This window comes from Emys orbicularis, chromosome 3, assembly GCF_028017835.1.
Source record: "Emys orbicularis isolate rEmyOrb1 chromosome 3, rEmyOrb1.hap1, whole genome shotgun sequence".
Classification (NCBI taxonomy): Eukaryota; Metazoa; Chordata; order Testudines; family Emydidae; genus Emys; species Emys orbicularis.
The window spans coordinates 209,614,942-209,634,328 of NC_088685.1; the positions used below are offsets into that span (position 1 = coordinate 209,614,942).

Below are 19,387 nucleotides of genomic sequence, written 5' to 3' on the forward strand. Positions count from 1 at the left end.
CCCTTAGCCTGTGTCCCTTGAACCCAAGTCAGCTGGAACAGACCAACAACCGGTATCTAATTTCAGTTCAGACATACCCTTAATGCAACAATTAAGGGTTAGGTCCAATGTTTGTATTGCTATGTACTTCCATCTGAACTATGTCTTTCAGAATGATTTCATTCATTAGAGATGTGTATTCAGTTGCATTTAGCATTATCATAAATTATAGAAAGTAGGCAAGTTAAAGCCCTCTTCCAAATGCGAAATTGCTTGTTTCACGTGTGAAGACATTTGAAAATGGTTATGGAAAAATACAGTGCAACCAGCTAATCCCAATTTATTTTTCATGTAAAACCATGTTCTTCCATAGATATGTCTTAATACCTTTACTGTATAACTTTACTAAGTGTTGATTGCATGTATTGCAGGACAATAGGGCATTCTAGGGTGAAAGCCTACAACTAGATCTGGTTGGAAAATTGAATTTCTGTTCTGTGGGAAATTCTGACATGTTGAAGTTTGTTTTTGTTCAAAATGTCAAAATTTTCCACAAAATGGAAATTCCAAAAAAATTTGATTCAGAAACACTGAAAAGCTTTGTTTCAATACTGTTAAATTGTTTCTCTTTGATAAGATAAAAACATTTCATTTTGATAGTGTCAAAATATTATAATAAATATAATATTAAATATCACACACACAGTGACAGTGTCACACTGACACCATCGCTCACATGCACACACTGACACCATTGCACTCACACACGCTGACAGTATCACACAGACATAATCACACACATTGACCCAATCACACACGGACACCATTGTGTGTGCACACATACTGACATCATCACACAGACACAATTCCACACACAGAGACTGGCAGTATCACGCACAGACATAATCACACACACACACACTGAGACAATCACACACTGACACCATTATACACCCTTCCCCCTAACACCATCACACATAGACCGTCACATATGCACACAGTCATGCACACACGTTGTTACACGTGCACGCACACTGTCACACACTGACACCATCACACACAGTCACATGCTCAATGACAGTATCTCTCTCTCTCTCTCTCTCTCACACACACACACACACACACACTCAGCCCATCCCCCGTAGCCTTCGCTCCCCGCCGCCCGACTACATCTCCCGACACCGCTCGGCTCGGCTCGGCTCAGCTTTCCCCCGGCGTGCGGGGCGGGGCGGGGCGGGCGGCGGCAGGGCAGGGCCGGGCCCGCGCATCCCCTCAGAGCCGCCGCCATGGACAGCAGCGGCAAGGAGCGCGAGGCCGTACAGCTCATGGCCGAGGCCGAGAAGCGGGTCAAGTCCTCGCACTCCTTCCTCAGGGGGCTCTTCGGGTGAGCGGGCCGCGGGGGCGGCGGGCGCGGGGTGGGCAGGCCGGGGGGGGGGGGGTCTCTGTCTGTCCTGCGGGTGTAGCTGAGGGGGCGGTTGGACGTGCGTGGGAGGGCCGTGTGGTGACCGGTGTGATCACTAGGCTCGGCTTGTTCGTGCACAGACATTAGAGAGGCATCTGACTCGTGTGTGTGTGTGAGAGAGAGATGTACAATATTTACGTGCACACCCACACGCCTCATTCACAATCGTCTGTATTGGTGCCTTCTTAGAGCTGCCTCTCTTAATACTTGTGTACCCTATTTCTTTGTGCACCCTGGTAATTCACTATCGGCTGTATTCCTGCCACCCTAGAGGTGCCTCTCTGATTGTGCCCTGTTCCTGGATGCACCCTGGTAATTCACTATCGGCTTGCATCTGAAGAAGTGAGGTTCTTACCCACGAAAGCTTATGCTCCCAATACTTCTGTTAGTCTTAAAGGTGCCACAGGACCCTCTGTGGCTGTATTCCTGCCACCCTAGAGGTGCCTCTCTGATTGTGCCCTGTTCCTGGATGCACCCTGGTAATTCACCATCGGCTTTATTCATGCCACCCTACAGGTATTGATCTATAATATAAGGATGCCCATGGTGTTCTTACGCAGATGGTACACAGGAAAATCCCTCTAACTTCCCTCCCAGGCCTGCCATCAGGAAAAAGCTTCCTTCTCTCTGCTGTGTTGCTGCTGGGAGGGAAGGGGAGGAGAACAAAATGTTGCCTTTAGAGCCTTGTCCCCTGGTTGTATCTGTATAATTTTCCCTCATCGCCTGTATGTTGTTATGCCTTGTAGGGATGCAAAAGTTCCAGTGTTCTGTAAATAATGACAGTATGTGTTAAAGCTAGGTGTGGAATCGGATCACTGAGCACTCTGCAGTGATTAAAGCTTTTGATGGGTGAGATGGGGTTGTGGGGAAACATCCTGCATTTACCCCTCTTTCTCTTTCTTTCCAAGTTGTTGCTTAACAGACATCATTTATGTAAGAAACCACCATAGTGATTAGTTGCTTCTGAAGGAAGTAGCATTTTTAGCCCATAATCCAGGTTTCTGTACAATGAGGAGACTCACTTTTGATAATCCTCTAGTGGCAGTGGAGGCGGCTGCTCTGCGTTATTGGGGCTTTACAATGGAGAATGATGATTTCTCCTCTTCTTCCCTTCTAATATCATCATCTGATCTGCCACACAGCAGCTAATGCATCATTACATTCATAATAATAACTCCTGACTTTTAGCCAGTACTTTAAAGATATTTTATGTGTGTCTGTCAACTTTCTAATCTCTCTCCTTTCTGGAGAGACATAATCTGATGCTGAAATTGTCATATTTCTAGAATAAAGGTTGGCAAGGTTTGTAAACAATATTGATCAGAAGATCAGTTAATTACCTAGCATGTATCTAATCCCATTAGGCTATTAGTTCAAATGTATGATTCTGGTATCCCTCCTACAGAAGGCTAAGGGGATTAGAGCCACATTGCTGTTACTGCTGTGACGGAGGTTTCTGTTAGGTTTGTTATGAAGTGAGTCTGTTATTTAAGAAACAAGGAATTGAAAGCTAATTTCTCTCGTTCAGAGAGGAAAAAAATTCTTTGCTGAGAGCAGTGGGGAAGGCCTGCTAGTAGGTTGGAACAAAAATAATGCTTCATTTTAGCATATCCTTATGAAAATGTTAATTCCCTAAATTAAATATAATTTCTTCTGCACTGAGCAAGATTTAACTCTTAATGTGTTTAGTCTGAGATCATGGTACAAGGCAAGGCCTTTAGTGAGTTTTTTGCCTGGTTGCTTTAATAAATTATTTTATGGGCTGCATTAGTCAAATGCAGTAACCTACTTTAAAATTAACATGTACATTGATTCCAACAGCTTGAGTCTTGCCTTTGTAAGGGCTAGTTTATATGCAGAGTTTCACTGGTTAAACTTAAGGTGTGATTTCTATACTGATTTTTATTAACCTGGTGCAAAAAAGAACTTATTTTGGTTTAGCTTAATTCCATTAGGCTAAACTGAAATCAGTAGCTCTTAAACCAAAATAAGAATGTCCAAATAGGGGTTTTCACCATTTTACTAAATCAGCTTAACTAAACCACGGAAAGTTTGTATGTAGACAAGGTAGACACGGCCTAAGTATTTGTTCATTTGGCCTCTCAATAAAGCAAATATCATGTGAGGAATTTTACTCAAGGTTTGAAGTTTAAATATTGTGTATGTCTATTTTTCATCAGTCTACAGACTAACAGAGTAAAGTCTTTACCAGTAACATATATACTTGGTGCTTTAAAAGGGCCAGTCTCACAAAGCTTACAATAGTTATGACCAAATCAGCTGGGAGGAAGAATTTAATCAGAAAAATGTGAATGGTAATTGGGAATTGTTCAAGAACTCTTCACTAGATGCTCCAAAAACCAAAATTGAGGAAGAAAGTTGTATTGGTTAAAAAACTGACCTGGTTTAGAGGGTAAGTGAAGGCCGCACTATATAGCAAATGGAAGAAAGGGGAAGTTGATAATAATATAAATCTGAACCTAGGAATTGTAGAAAATTGGTAAAGGAAACAAAGGGATTCAAGAAGAAATCTGTGGCATCAGAGTTAAGGACAATAAGGAGGAGGTTTTTTTAAGTCTGTTAGGAACAAAACAAATCCTAACAGTGGTATTGGTCCATTACTAGTTGGAAATGGTAGAAATATTTTGCATCGGTCTTTAATAAAGCTAATGACGGGCTTAGGAATAGAGGGAGCAGGACAGAGGGGAATAAAGGAGGGGGGGTTGACATTACCGTATCGGAGGTGGAACGGGACTAAATCGGGCGGACCGGATGATCTTCATCCGAGAATATTGAAGGAACTGGCGCCAGAAATTGCAAGCCCCTTAGCGATAATTTTTAATGAATCTATAAACTCGGGGGTGGTACCGTTGGACTGGAGGATAGCTAATGTGGTTCCTATTTTCAAGAAAGGGAAAAAAAGTGACCCGGGTAACTACAGGCCTGTTAGTTTAACATCTGTAGTATGCAAGGTCTTGGAAAAATTTTTGAAGGAGAAAGTAGTTAAGGACCTTGAGGTGAATTGCAATTGGGACAAATTACAACATGGGTTTATGAAAGGGAGATCGTGCCAAACCAACCTGATCTCCTTCTTTGAGAAAGTAACAGACTTTCTAGATAAAGGAAATGCGGTGGATCTAATATACCTCGATTTTAGTAAAGCGTTTGATACGGTACCGCATGAGGAATTATTGGTTAAATTGGAAAAGATGGGGATCGATATGAAAATCCAGAGGTGGATAAAGAGCTGGTTAAAGGGTAGACTGCAGCGGGTAGTACTGAAAGGTGAACTGTCAGGTTGGAGGGAGGTCACCAGTGGGGTTCCTCAAGGTTCGGTTTTGGGTCCGATTTTATTTAATCTATTTATTACTGACCTCGGAACCGAATGTAGGAATGGGCTGATAAAGTTTGCGGATGACACAAAGTTGGGAGGTATTGCCAATTCGGAGAAGGATCGGGATATCCTGCAGGGAGACTTGGATGACCTTGTAAATTGGAGTAATAGTAATAGGATGAAATTTAATAGTGAGAAGTGTAAGGTGATGCATTTAGGGATGACTAACAAGAATTTTAGTTATAAGCTGGGGACGCATCGGTTGGAAGTAATGGAGGAGGAGAAGGACCTCGGAGTCCTGGTTGACTGCAGGATGACTATGAGTCGGCAATGTGACGTAGCTGTGAAAAAAGCTAATGCGATCTTGGGATGCATTAGGCGAGGTATTTCTAGTAGGGACAAGGAGGTGCTGCTTCCGTTATACAAGGCGCTGGTGAGACCTCATTTGGAGTACTGTGTGCAGTTCTGGTCTCCTATGTTTAAAAAGGATGAACTCAAACTGGAACGGGTACAGAGAAGGGCCACTAGGATGATCCGAGGAATGGAAAACCTTTCCTATGAAAGGAGACTCGAGGAGCTCGGTTTGTTTAGCCTAACCAAAAGAAGGCTGAGGGGAGATATGATTGCTCTCTTTAAATATATCAGAGGGATAAATACCAGGGAGGGAGAGGAATTATTTCAGCTCAGTACCAATGTGGACACGAGAACAAATGGATATAAACTGGCCGTGGGGAAGTTTAGGCTTGAAATCAGACGAAGGTTTCTAACCGTCAGAGGGGTGAAATTTTGGAACAGCCTTCCGAGGGAAACGGTGGGGGCAAAAGACCTCTCTGGCTTCAAGATTAGGCTAGATAAATTTATGGAGGGTATGGTTTGATGGGATAACATGATTTTAGTCAATTAGGCAATAACGTGTCATCGCTGGTAAAATGAGGGTCCGGCTGGAGAATCTTGCCTGTATGCTCGGGGTTCTACTGATCGCCATATTTGGGGTCGGGAAGGAATTTTCCTCCAGGGTAGATTGGCAGAGGCCCTGGAGGTTTTTCGCCTTCCTCCGCAGCATGGGGCAGGGGTCGCAAGCTGGAGGATTCTCTGCAACTTGAAGTCTTTAAATCACGATATGGAGACTTCAACAGCTGAGTTAAGGGAAAGTGGGTGGGTCAGCTTTTGTGGCCTGCATCATGCGGGAGGTCAGACTAGATGACCATAATGGTCCCTTCTGACCTTAAAGTCTATGAGTCTATGAGAAATGGTAGAAGTATTCAATAAATATGTCTGTTCTATATTTGGAGAGTAAAACAAATAATAAAGTCATATCATATGATGTTGATAACACTCTTTCCATTCCTCATCTCAGGAGGGTGTTAAACAGCAGCTACTAAACTCTGACATTTTAAAATCAGCAGGTCCAGATAACTTGCATCCAAGAGTTTTAAAAGAGCTTGCTGGACCATTAATGTTGATTTTTCAATATGTCTTGGAACACTGAGGAAGTTCTACAAGACTGATAGAAAGCTAATATTGGGCTGATATTTAAAAAGGGTGAGTGGGATGACAGGTAATTATAGGCCTATTAGTCTGACACCGATGCTGGGGAAGATAATAGAGTGGCTGATATGGGATTCAACTAATAAAAAATTAAACGAAGGTGATATAATTAATGCCAATAGACACTGATGTATGAAAAATAGATGCTGTCATGCTAACTTGATATATTTTTTGATGAAATTAAAAATTTGGTTAATAAATGTAATAGTGTTGATGTAATGTACTTAGACTTCTGTAAGGTGTTTGACTTGATACCAAATGACATTTTGATTAAAAAATAAACAAGAATGATATAAAATTAACATGGCACACATTAAAGGGATTAAAGGCTGGCTAACTGATAAATCTCAAAATTTAATTATAAGTGGGGAATCATTGAATGGGTCAGTTTCTAGGAGGGTCCCACAGGGATCGGTACTTGGCCTTATGCTATTTAACTTTTTTTATCAATGACCTAGAAGAAAACATAACATCATCATTGATAAAGTTTGCAGATGACACATGAATTGGGGGAGTGGTAAATAGTGAAGGGGACAGGTCCCTGATACAGAGCAATCTGGGTTACTTGCTAAACTGGGCGCAAGCAAACAATATGCGTTTTAATACAACTACATGTAAATGTATACATCTAGGAACAAAGACATACGCAGAGGGTGGGGATTCTATCTTTTATTCCTGGGGGAATTCTGCACCACGTGTGCGCATAATTAATGTGCCACGCATAATTTTTTTCCCCACAGAAAATAACTTCTGTGGGAAAGTTGCTACAGTTACGCTTTTTGGTAAAAGCGTAACTGTAGCCTTACAGTTTGCCTTACAGAGCAGAGGCTTCAGCTGAGGCTACCTTCTTCACAGCGCCAGTGGGGCCAGGTCAGGAGACAGAGGATATGGAGAGACAGACAGCGTGGGGCACATGGAGCTGCTAGGGGGTCACAGACTGGGGTTCATAAGGGCTAGTGGGGAGGACAGATGGGCAGAGGCTGAATGGGAGTGGAAGCACAGGGCCACATTGGGATGGGAGAGGGGGTGCTGGGAGATATGACAGGAGAGGGTGCAGGGTCACATGATGGAAGAGGGTGGCTGAGTGGGAACACAGACACATGGGGGCAGGGGGAGGAGGTGCAGAGGCACATGGAGATGGGGGAGGAGGCTGCCTGACGGTGCAGGGACACATGGGGAGAGGAGAAGGGGGTGCAGGGCCACATGGGGGTGGCTGAGTGGGGGTGTAGGGCCACATGAGGATGGGGGGAGTGGTTGTATGAGTGGGGAAGGAGGGACACATGGGGGTGCAGGGACACATGGGAATGTGGGGGGGTGCAGGGACACATGGGGACAGGAGTAGATATTCCTGAATGAATGGGAGAGGCTAGGGTCAGCCAGGGTCTGCATGGGGGAGGCTCCCTAACAATCCCTCCCCAGCCACCCAAAAAACCTATTCTACTCTTTTCCCACCCACTCCCAACAACCCTCCAGGTTCATACCCAGGCTCCTTCCTAGCAATTACTTCCCTCTCCCTTAGCTCCTCCGTTACTCCTGACTCCACCAAGCCTTTGTACTTCTTCTGAAGGGGTGTGGGAAATGCTTTTCTGTATCATAGTTTAAATGAATTATTACTCAGAGTTCTATATTAATTTGCCTAGTCAGGAATCTATTTGTCAAAAAACAATTCCTGAATATTTTTTATTGTCTGTAATGTTACCGACGTACTTGCTGACAGATATTTTGAAATAAATTACCAAAATAATTGAAACTTTTGTGATTATAGTGTTTATTTTGACATAAAATAGTAGATGTTTGCAGAATTTTTAAAACAATTCTGGTGCAGAAATCTGCCCGGAGTAATCCTTGGAACCGGTGATTCTGAAAAAGATTTTGGGGGTCATGGTGGATAAACTGCTGACCATGAGCTCCCGGTACAGTGCTGTGGCCAAAAGGGCTAATGTGATCGTTGGATGCACAAACGGCAAATCTTGAGTGGAGTAAAGAAGTTATTTTGCCTCTGCATTTGGCACTGATGTGACTGCTGGTGGAATCCTGTGTCCAGTTCTGGTGACCACAATTCAAGTAGGAAGTTGATACATTGGAGAGGAGTCAGAGAAGAGCCACGAGAATGATTAAAAGATTAGAAAACCTGCCTTATAGTGATAGACTTAAGGAGCTCCATCTGTTTATCTTAAGAAAGAGAAGGTGAAGGGATGACTTGGTCATAGTCTATAAATACCTATATGGGGAACACATATTTGACACTGGCTCTTCAGTCTAGCAGAGAAAGGTACAACATGATCCAATGGTGGGAAGTTGAAACTAGACAAATTCAGAATAGAAATAAGGCATAAATTTTTAACAGTGAGAGGAGTTAACCATTGTGACAACTGAGCAAGGGTCATGGTGGATTCTCTATCGTGGACAATTTTTAAATCGAGACTGGATTTTTTTTTTTTTCTAAAAGATCTGCTCTAGGAATTATTCTGGGGAAGTTCTATGGCCTGTGTTCTACAGGAGGCCAGACTAGATGATCACATTTGTCCCTTCTGGCCTTGTTGAATCTGTGCTTGTTGATCTTACGAGATACCTTGGCTTAAAACTTTGTCTGTATTTTAATTTTTCTTAAAGGACTCGTATACTGTGGCATCAGCAAGTAAGTTTTTTACTTTGGGGCTCTTTGAGAAGAAGGCATTTACCTGTCCCTTATATTGTCTGCAGCAATATCCCTGTTTTTCTATCCTTTCTTCCTCCTTTCCTCTCACTCTTCTCCCCGCCGCCCCAAATGTTCTTGCATTTCAGTTATTTATAAACTGCAAGAGAGGGTTTCTAAAAAATAAACGTTAAAGGAAAATCGGAAGTCTTTGTGGAGCAACATTCTTTCTCCAGTGCAATTGCCTTTTTAGGACCTGATTCTGCCTTCCCTTACGCACACAAGTAGGCCTGCTAAAGGTAATTGGAACTACGTGTATAAGTAAGGGAATCCTAGAAATGTAGAGCTGGAAGGAACATTGAAAAGTCATCAAGTACAGCCCTTTGCGCTGAGGTAGGATCACGTAAACCTAGTCCTGAACCATCCCTGACAGATGTCTGTTCAGCCTGGTCTTAAAAATCTCCAGTGATGGGGATTCCACAACCTTCCTTGGAAGTCTATTCCAAAACATAACAGCCCGCATAGTTAGAAACTTTTTCCTCATATCTGATCTAAATCTCCCTTGCTTTAGATTAAGCACATTACTTCTTGTCCTACCTTCAGTGGACGTGGAGTGAACAATTGATCACCATCCTCTTTATAACAGCCCTTAACATATTGGAAGATGTATCAGCTCCCCCTTCAGTTGTCTTTTCTCAAAACTAAACCATAGGGCTTGATCCAAAGCCCGGTGGGATGGGGTGGGGTAGGGGGTTGAGTTCAGTAAGGTTTGGATCAGGCCCAGAGTCTGGAAAATATTTTAACATACCAAGAACAGACTGTCAAAATAGCAACATTTTTGTATGAAGCCTTGTTCTGTGAAAGGATCAATTTATTTCAGCAAGAGATAATATAAGAGGGTCTTATTTATTCAAGATACGAATTGTGTTGAGAAATCTTCTTTTCCAGTTGACTGGGGCCCCAGTCCTGTAATTGGATCCTTGTGGGGTTAAGGGTCTCTATGTGGATTCAGTTGCAGGGTCTGAACCCATTTCTTTGGCCGTATGACACTGGTGACAGTTAAACAAAGGCCTTTCTGAAGAGCACTACTAGTCATAAGAAAAATCTTAATGACTGTCTTTCTCTGAGCTGTGTAAATAGTTTGGCCTTCAACCCTTTTCCCTGGGTCTTGCTTCACTACATGTCTCTAGTGAACCACAACCACTTTCCGTGTTGTTTAATTTTCACTTTTAATCCTTCTACAGGTTTGAGTGGTAGCCGTGTTAGTCTGTATCAGCAAAAAGAACGAGGAGTACTTGTGGCACCTTAGAGACTAACAAATTTATTTGGGCATAAGCTTTCATGGGCTAAAACCCATTTCATTGGATGCATGCAGTGGAAAATACAGTAGGAAGATATATATACACAGAGAACATGAAAAAATGGCTGTTGCCATACCAACTATAATGAGACTAATCAATTAAGGTGGGTTATTATCAGCAGGAGAAAAAAAACTTTTGTAGTGATAATCAGGATGGCCCATTTCCAAAGGTTGACAAGAAGGTGTGAGTAACAATAGGGGAAAAAATTAGCATGGGGAAATAGTTTTACTTTGTGTAATGACCCATCCACTCCCAGTCTTTGTTCAAGCCTAATTTAATGATGTCCAGTTTGCAAATTAATTCCAATTCAGCAGTTTCTCGTTGGAGTCTGTTTTTGAAGTTTTTTTGTTGGAGTATTGCGACTTTTAGGTCTGTAATTGAATGACCAGGGAGGTTGAAGTGGTCTCCGACTGGTTTTTTAATGTTATAATTTTTGACGTCTGATTTGTGTCCATTTATTCTTTTGTGTAGAGACTGTCCGGTTTGGCCAATGTACATGGCAGAGGGGCATTGCTGGCACATGATGGCATATATCACATTGGCAGATGTGCAGGTGAACGAGCCTCTGATGGTGTGGCTGATGTGATTAGGTCCTATGATGGTGTCCCTTGAATAGATATGTGGACAGAGTTGGCAACGGGCTTTGTTGCAAGGATAGGTTCCTGGGTTAGTGTTTTTGTTGTGTGGTGGCTGGTGAGTATTTGCTTCAGGTTGGGGGGCTGTCTGTAAGCAAGGACTGGCCTGTCTCCAAAGATCTGTGAGAGTGAGGGATCGTCCATCAGGATAGGTTGTAGATCCTTGATGATGCGCTGGAGAGGTTTTAGTTGGGGGCTGAAGATGATGGCTAGTGGTGTTCTGTTACCTTCTTTGTTGGGTCTGTCCCGGAGTAGGTGACTTCTGGCTATTCTGGCTCTGTCAATCTGTTTCTTCACTTCAGCAGGTGGGTATTGTAGTTTTAAGAACGCTTGATAGAGATCTTGTAGGTGTTTGTCTCTGTCTGAGGGATTGGAGCAAATGCGGTTGTATCTTAGAGCTTGGCTGTAGACAATGGATCATGTGATGTGGTCTGGATGAAAGCTGGAGGCGTGTAGGTAAGTATAGCGGTCAGTAGTTTTCCGGCATAGGGTGGTGTTTATGTGACTATCGCTTATTAGCACTGTAGTATCCAGGAAGTGGATCTCTTGTGTGGACTGGTCCAGGCTGAGGTTGATGGTGGGATGGAAATTGTTGAAATCATGGTGGAATTCCTCAAGGGCTTCTTTTCCATGGGTCCAGATGATGAAGATGTCATCAATGTAGCGCAAGTAGAATAGGGGCATTAGGGGACGAGAGCTGAGGAAGCGTCGTTCTAAGTCAGCCAGTAAGTGTTTAAGAAGCAAACGACTTGATGGTGAAATCCTGGCCCCACTGAAGTCAATGGCAGTTTTAAGCCCAGTGTGTTTAAGGCTTATAAAGAGGAAAATAGTCCACAGTAGCATGCCAAAAACAACAGTGTAACTGTAACACGGGCAATGGCAAGTGGTGGCATGGCCTTGCTGCCCCCGATCACATGCCCGTGGAGTCTGGGTGGGTGTGTAATCGCGGCAGCTAGTCTGGGCTACCATTTGCTACTGCAGCACAGTACTATTTATTGTGTGCTAGTGTGAGTGTGTCTACTCGAGCTGGGAACCACACCTCCAGTTCCAAGTGTAGGTGTAGCCATAGTTACAGTCCTATACCAGTGACGATGACACAGCTTGCTACACTTACAGAGGTGTTGACTCCATGGGTGCTCCAGGGCTGGAGCACCCATGGGGAGAAAATAGTGGGTGCTCAGTACCCACTGGCAGCCCTGCGAGTCAGTGCCACCCCCCTCCCCCAGCGCCTCCCGCCTGCCCACGGCCCTGCCAATCGGCTCTTCCCCTCCCTCCAAGAGCCTCCTGCCTGCCACAATCAGCTGTTCCACAGCATGCAGGGGGCACTGGGGGGGAGGGAGAGGAGCGGGGGCAGGAAGAGGCAAGGGGAGGAGGCAGAAAGAGGTGGGTGGGGCTGGGAAGGGGCGGAGGGTGGGGTGGGGGCAGGGCCTGGGGCAGAGTGGGGGTCGAGCACCCCCCGGGATTCGAGTAAGCTAGCGTCTGTGTACACATTTATACATAAAGTTAGCATAAATCTATGTAAAACTCTTTTTCTGTTAAACAATTATTCTTTAAAAAGCGCAGTTATATATATTTTACATAAAACTTGTACTGCCAATTTAAAAAATGGATTTACTGATGATAATTTTCATTTGATAATATCCCTTAAAAGAAAATATTGAGAGACAGAAATTAAGATTAAAAAAGTCCATGAGTCAGAGTGAATATTGTGATGAAATATGCATTATTTATACTTGATGAGAATAATATGCATGTGTGTATTATGTGGGCATTGTAAGAATTATATCTGTATTCATTTCCTTGTTTTTAAGTGCTTAAGTTTCATAAATAATGTAGTAGGTAATTACAGTGTTGTCACTTAGGAACTTAAATGGTTTAAAACATTTTTTTTTTTTTTTTAGTTTTGGTAGTTATTTTGCTGTGTCTTTCTGCTTGTGTTGCTCAGTGCCTACAGGTATTTGTTCAAGCAAGGCTAATTTTTTTCCATCACTTTTCTCCTGCAACCCCATTGAGTTAAGGAAGAACATGGCCCATATTAAATAGGAAACGTTCTCCTGGAATAGACATTTTGGTCCAAATTATTTTCTTTATTCCGGATTCACATACGTTGTATTCACACAATCGCCATTGACTTCACAGGACTTATTATAGAGGGAATGGGTAGCCACCTCTATATTTAGGTTTTCTGGATTTGCACTGGTGCAGTTGAGAAAAGAATATGATCCTTTGTGTTTCTTTCTGTTAAACCTTTTCAACATATCAGTCTTGTCTACACAGAGATGACAATTCATGTTTAGATGCTGCCATTGTAATAAAAATACTGCAAACTAATCATGGAGTAGAAAAGGGAATGCCAAAGATATGGCTTATCAGAAATTGAGGGTTTGTTAACTAGTTGGACGTGTCTGTTTAATAATAGTATGCACTTACAAAGAGCTTTTATTCTTTGAGATAGTAAGGTTCACATATCTGCTAATGAGGCTTCAGCCGTCCTGTAGCTTTGGGGGAAGAATTCAGACACAAAATTTTCCTTTTCTCCAGCATAGTAAAGTCCTGTAGATAGGTAGGGAGTGAAAACGATTTAGTCTAACATATAACTGAGATTGAAATGGTTATACATATAGACTACTTCCTGATTTACTAAGTCACTGTAGCTTGCAAAGTTATCCTCCTGAAACAGTGCCTGGAGAGGCTTGCACATAATTTCTGAACTATCCTGCGAGGGAATGCATGGAGATCCAGAGGGCCACCTGGAAGTTATTTTTCTTAAGGGTAAGCATGTGTACGTTTTCCTCAACTAAGGATCTCAGAGTGCTTTTTGAACACCAAATACTTTCTTTCCAGCACCTTCATACCCAACCTACTTAAGTATCATATGCATTTTACAAATGGGTAAACTGAGACAAAGTCACTTGCATGACTTCATCCAGGAGGTGACACTGAGTCAGTGGCATAGCTGGAGATAGAGGTCACAATTCCACAAGGTACATAAGACCAAACCTAACTTTAAGCATGTGAGTTGCCCTGTTGAAGCTTACTTTGGGGCCTGAAGTCTTGGCTCACGGTCCTCTAAACCAATGTCCCTTAAATTGTCCTCAGAATTTAGGGAACCGTAATCTACTTCCAGTCTTTACACAAAGCTCACATTGGTGTTTGACGGGTCTGGCCTTTAGTGTTAGCAAAGTAAAAGATAATATTGAAAACAATTGGCGTAATGATACTGGAAAAACTAACACTTGATTTAATTATAGCTTGTGCTACAATAGCCACACTAGTGAAGTGTACTTCAGACTTTTCTTTATTTTCTATTTGCTTACTTTTAATTTTTGAGTTCACAGGAGACCAGGTTATATGGGCATTTTAAGCATTCAATGTCAGATAGCTGTGGGTAGGTTTCAGAACCAGATCTACATTAATAATTAGCAAGCTTCACGGCATAAAACACTTACTGTGATAAACGCTACTAGAACATTGGTTCCACAGTTTGGAACGTCCATTAGTACTTTGTCTGGCTTGCTTGGATTCTTTCCTTGGGGAGTATCTTGTGCATTTCACAGTTGCCAATTTGAGTGGGAGTTAGATTTGAGTTTCACTTCTAGAGTTTATATTTCAGTGCTTAGCCTTCTGTGCAGGTGCAGAATTTCCTCTTCAGTTTGGGATTTTTTTCTTTTCCTCTTATTCCCCACCCACACTCAAAGTTAGAACAGGCGAATGTCCTCAACACACTGAGAAAAAGACTAGAATTCTCCATACAGTATGTCTGACAAGATTCTCTATAAAATGTAGTGCACCATGACCAGTCAGTTATAAAATATGATTCTAAATGAGGTTGTAGCAGTTCTTGGATGCTTTGGGAAGCTCTTTGTAACTTTAGTGCTTATAACAGAGGTGGGCAAACATCTGGCCCACGGGACCGTCCTGCCCGGCCCTTGAGCTCTTGGCCAGGGAGGCTAGCCCCCGCTGTCCCTGTCGTCCCTTTCCCCCCTCCCCCTGTAGCCCCGCCGCCGCACGGGCAGCGCTCTGGGTGGTGGGATTGCGCGCTCCTGCCTTGTAGAACGGCAGTGTCTGGCTCTGGCCGGGTGGCACGGCTGCAAGACATGCTGTTCTGAGTGGCATGGTAAGGGGGCTGGGGCCGGGGAGTTGAATAAGGGGCGGGGAGTCCCGGGGGGCAGTCAGGGGACAGGGAGCAGGGGGCGGTTGGATGGGGCGGAGGTTCTGGGGGGCGGTCGGGGGACGGGGGGCGTTGGATAAGCATGGGAGTCCCGGGGGCCTGTCAGGGGGTGGGGGTGTGGATAGGGGTCAGAGCAGTCAGGGGACTGGGAGCAGGGGGGTTGCATAGGGGGTGGGGTCCTGGGGATGGTTAGGGGCGGGGGGGTTCCCAGGAGGGGGCGGTTAGGGGACAAGGAGTGGGGGGGGGTTGGATGGGTCGGGGATTCTGAGGGGGGCAGTCCGGGGGCGGGAAGTCGGAGGGAGCGGGAGCCAGGCTGTTTGGGGAGGCACAGCCTTCCCTATCCGGCCCTCCATGCAGTTTTGCAACCCCAATGTGGCCCTCGGGCCAAAAAATTTGCCCACCCCTGGCTTATAAGGATATAGAAGAAGGTTGTGAGAGAGCGGTGCTGAGCTGTAGGTAGTGCTGCTGATCAGAGCGCTTTGTTAATCACTCTCCAGTAAGAGAAAGTAGCTGGGGGGGGGGGGGGGGGAGATCTGCAATCTGGTGAGCCGACAACGTTTGCAGTCACTGGATTATGCTTTAAACACCGAATCCTGGCTTTACTTCTGACTTTCCTTCCCACCCACCCCCAATCCCCATCCCATCACACCTACTCCCTCTCTTCTCCTATTCAGCTGGGCTGTGTGCAGTGCAAGGCATACTGAAAGCAGCCTTTCTGCACAGGTGCTGATGGTGAGTGCTGGACATTAACACTTCCGTTTTTTTGTGCTTCCTGCAGTGCTCATCAGCCTGCAGGATCAACCTCGGAAAGGCCACTAAAGTTGTATCTTCCCAGCCCAGGTAGACAGATTTGCATTTGCAGGGCTCGAGTTAGCATGCTTAAAAGTACCAGTGTGGATGTAGCGGCTGAGAGCTGGAGTTCGGGCTCTCAAGCTGAAGGGCTCAGCTGGGCTTAACCCTGAGCTGCAGCAGCCGTTCTCTGACTTTTTTGGTGTGCTAGCTTGAGCCCCACTAATCCGAGTCTGTCTGCCTGGTCTGGGGAGCTCGCTCCCAGCTGCAGTGTAGCTATTCCCTAAATTACAGTCCTGCAGCTCCCCAGCCAGTCATTCACCTAGGACTTTACAGTGGGAGAGCAGATGAATTGCACTAGTATGCAGATAAGTAACCGTAGCCGCTTCTTTATGAAAGGGTGTGGATGTCCTAATATTAAATGCCTTAGGCATGCAATACTCTGAGTTTCTGGCATCTTGCAAAGGTAGGCTGTTGCATTTTCTATTTGTTAGTGTCTTAAGTTGATTCTCAATGAATGGACATCAAAATTACTCCATTGAAGTGGTCCTCTGGTCATTATAGTGCAGTCTGTCTCTCTACCTACTTTTGTGGTCCTTATCGTTATCGTATCTGGATTTTATTCTCACAACTCCCCTGTGAGGCAGGAAAGCATTATTCAGTTTTTACAGATGAGGGAATGGAGGGGCAGACTAGATTAAATGGCTTGCTCAAGGCTGCACAAATTTTTCAGGTAAGGGTGCCAGAAGAACACATACCTTTTCAGAAATGGGTTTTCATCTACTCTATAGCACCATGAAGCAGGACCAGATGCATTGGTGCTGAAACTAACGCGGGGGCTGCTGCAGCACCCCCCACTCCCCTAAAGTGGTTTCCATTATATACAGGGTTTATAGTTTGGTTCAATGGCTCTCAGCACCCCCATTATAAAAATTGTTCCAGCGCCCCTGACCAGATGAGATATATTTCCCCTCTTCTAGGAAAACCCTGGTTAGTTTGCCTCATGCCAGTTTCAGCCTGTGAATCTTCCCAACCTTGCCCGTTAGGGAGTCACTTTCACCTGTGCAAAGTAGGTATTAAATACTTTCATTTTGATCTGATGCCGTCCCTCCTCTGCCCCGCACACGCCACGCCTCTTGTGCTGGTGTCAATGACTACCCAGCATGTAAGGCCCTGGAGTGTTCTCAAGACTCCCTGCTGTTCTGAATTACAGAGCATAGGCAAATCTTTAGATTTTGTGGGTTTACTCCAAAATTCTTTTATCTTTTCCTTTCTCCCTTGTTTTAAGGCCTTTATCTTGGAAACTTCAGGCCTTTCAAGGGTGCCTGGGTTCACCACGTGCAGCAGCTCCCTTCCTGTCCAAGGACCCAAGATGGCAGAGAGCCCTAAAGGAAGGTTAAAGCCAGAAGATGCTTCCTCTGTTCAATTTCTCCCCAGTCCTGCTTAGAGAGGAAATTTCACTGCTTCTGTTCCAAGGATAGTCTCTCTGCCCCCTGGACAAAGGCATCCACTTGGCTACCTCAGCTCCTCTGGCAGTAGTGTTCAGTACAGCTACAAACAGCACAGCTTCCCCTGGGTACCTAACACAGCAGCTCCAGAGGGGAGTAGGCAGAATGCACTTCCAGTGCGAGACTCCAGCAGGGCCCAGCTGCTGGTTCCAGCCTCCAGCCAGGCCTTTACCACTGGGTCCAGCAACCCTTCCAGCCTTGGCCACACACTCTGGGCCCAGGGTCACCTCTTCAACCAGTCCAGCACTGCGGCTTTTAATTGTTGTCCTTATTCCTTGTACAGTAGAACCTTAGAGTTACGTATTGACCGGTCAACCACACACCTCATTTGGAACCAGAAGTATGTAATCAGTCAGCAGCAGACACCTCAAAAGCAAATACAGTACAGTGTTAAATGTAAACTACTAAAAAAAAAAAAAAAAAAAAAAAAGAGAGAAAGCAGTATTTTTCTTCTGCATGTAAAGTTTCAAAGTTGTATTAAGTCAATGTTCGGGTGTAAACTTTTGAAAGAACCACCAATACGTTTTGTTCAGAGTTACGAACATTTCAGAGTTACAACCAACCTCCTTTTCCAAGGTGTTCGTAACTGAGGTTCTACTGTATATTGTTGATAAACAAGATTGATAAACAGTAGTGACTCTGACCTCATGCTGTTTTCTCTTTGGAGTGAAAACTTCCAGTATGTTGTTGATTACAACTAGGCCAATGTTGGTGAGGAAAAAAATCTGCAAGCATTTGCTTGAATTTAAAGAGACTAAGGCCCAGGAATGGGAGTTAGGTGCCTAAATACTTTCTGAGAACCTGGGCCTGTTTTGGAGCTTTCTGGTACTGTTTCATGTTCCCTTGCCAGGAACACCCTAATAATCCAGTTTTTATTCACACCAGTCCTTGAGGAAGGAAAATCTGAAGCTCTTACACTTGAGTATTTGTGTTGGAAATGGTACATTTTATTGGGGTCGGAACTTTGCATGACACAACAGGGGAACAGGCTTCCCCAAACCCTAACACAGTGGCAATTAAATGAACAAAACAAGGATCTGACCGGACTCTGCGTATAACCAATGGGATGAGCTGCCCATTTATGCAACAAAGTTTGGAAGGGCCAAGTCACCAGAACGCAAAATTCAAAACTCTATTCTTGGGTTTTAGCCCACCCTCAAATGACTATATTTCATTGCAGTGCAAATAGTAATTGAGTGACTTGTACTTTTTTTATTTTTCTAGAGGAAATTCAAAGGTAGAAGAAGCCTGTGAAATGTACACCAGGGCTGCAAACTTGTTCAAGATCGCCAAAAACTGGAATGGTAAGTAGTTTGTTTAATTTATAAGGTTAATTGTAGGAAAGGCTTAAAGCTTGAGATTCATCTTGGAGATAAAGCCCATACACCAACTATACAGATACATTCCTAACTGTAAGAACAGTAGGACAATGGAACAGACTGCCTCGGGAGGTTGTGAAAGCTCCTTCACGGAGGTTTTCAAAAGGAGGCTGGATCGCTATCTGTCTTGGATTAGTTAGATGCTACAAATCCTGCGTCTTGACTGGGGGTTAAACTAGATAACCCTTGTGGTCTCTTCTAACCCTATGGTTCTATGATTCTAAATGCAAGCAAACACATTAAAGCCTTGGTGGGGGGGAAAATCTGTGTATCAGGGAGAGCGAGGGGGCAACCTTTGTTTTTTACACTTCCACTCGTGCTTTTTATCTTGCATATTTTGGGTGGGGAGGGAGAAATGTCATAAGTTACCCAGAACCAGCAAAATTAGCAAAAAATTAAGAAAGGAAACCTTTATACGCAGCTGAATGCTTGCATAATTGATTAAGAACATTTCTAACAGCTTAGTGACCTGTGAATGTTCAAGCCGTCCTGTTGCAAATTATCGAAGTACAGTTCCACTTGGTAGGGTGTTTCCATGGGAATAGTGACTATGGCAATCTAATTTCTGTACACCATCAAACCCCCA

The 19,387-nt window shown here is 44.0% G+C and overlaps 1 protein-coding gene across 3 annotated transcripts in view; it reads left to right on the forward strand.

The window, feature by feature from the left end:
• Positions 1-1,265: 1,265 nt before the first annotated feature.
• Positions 1,266-19,387, forward strand: part of NAPB (NSF attachment protein beta) — a 34,835-nt gene continuing 16,713 nt past the window's right edge. For all 3 annotated transcript variants that reach the window (XM_065401514.1, XM_065401513.1, XM_065401515.1), the window contains exons 1-2: positions 1,266-1,363; positions 18,647-18,726. In XM_065401514.1, the coding sequence (XP_065257586.1) occupies positions 1,266-1,363; positions 18,647-18,726 (178 nt within the window). The remainder of the gene's footprint in view (positions 1,364-18,646; positions 18,727-19,387) is intronic.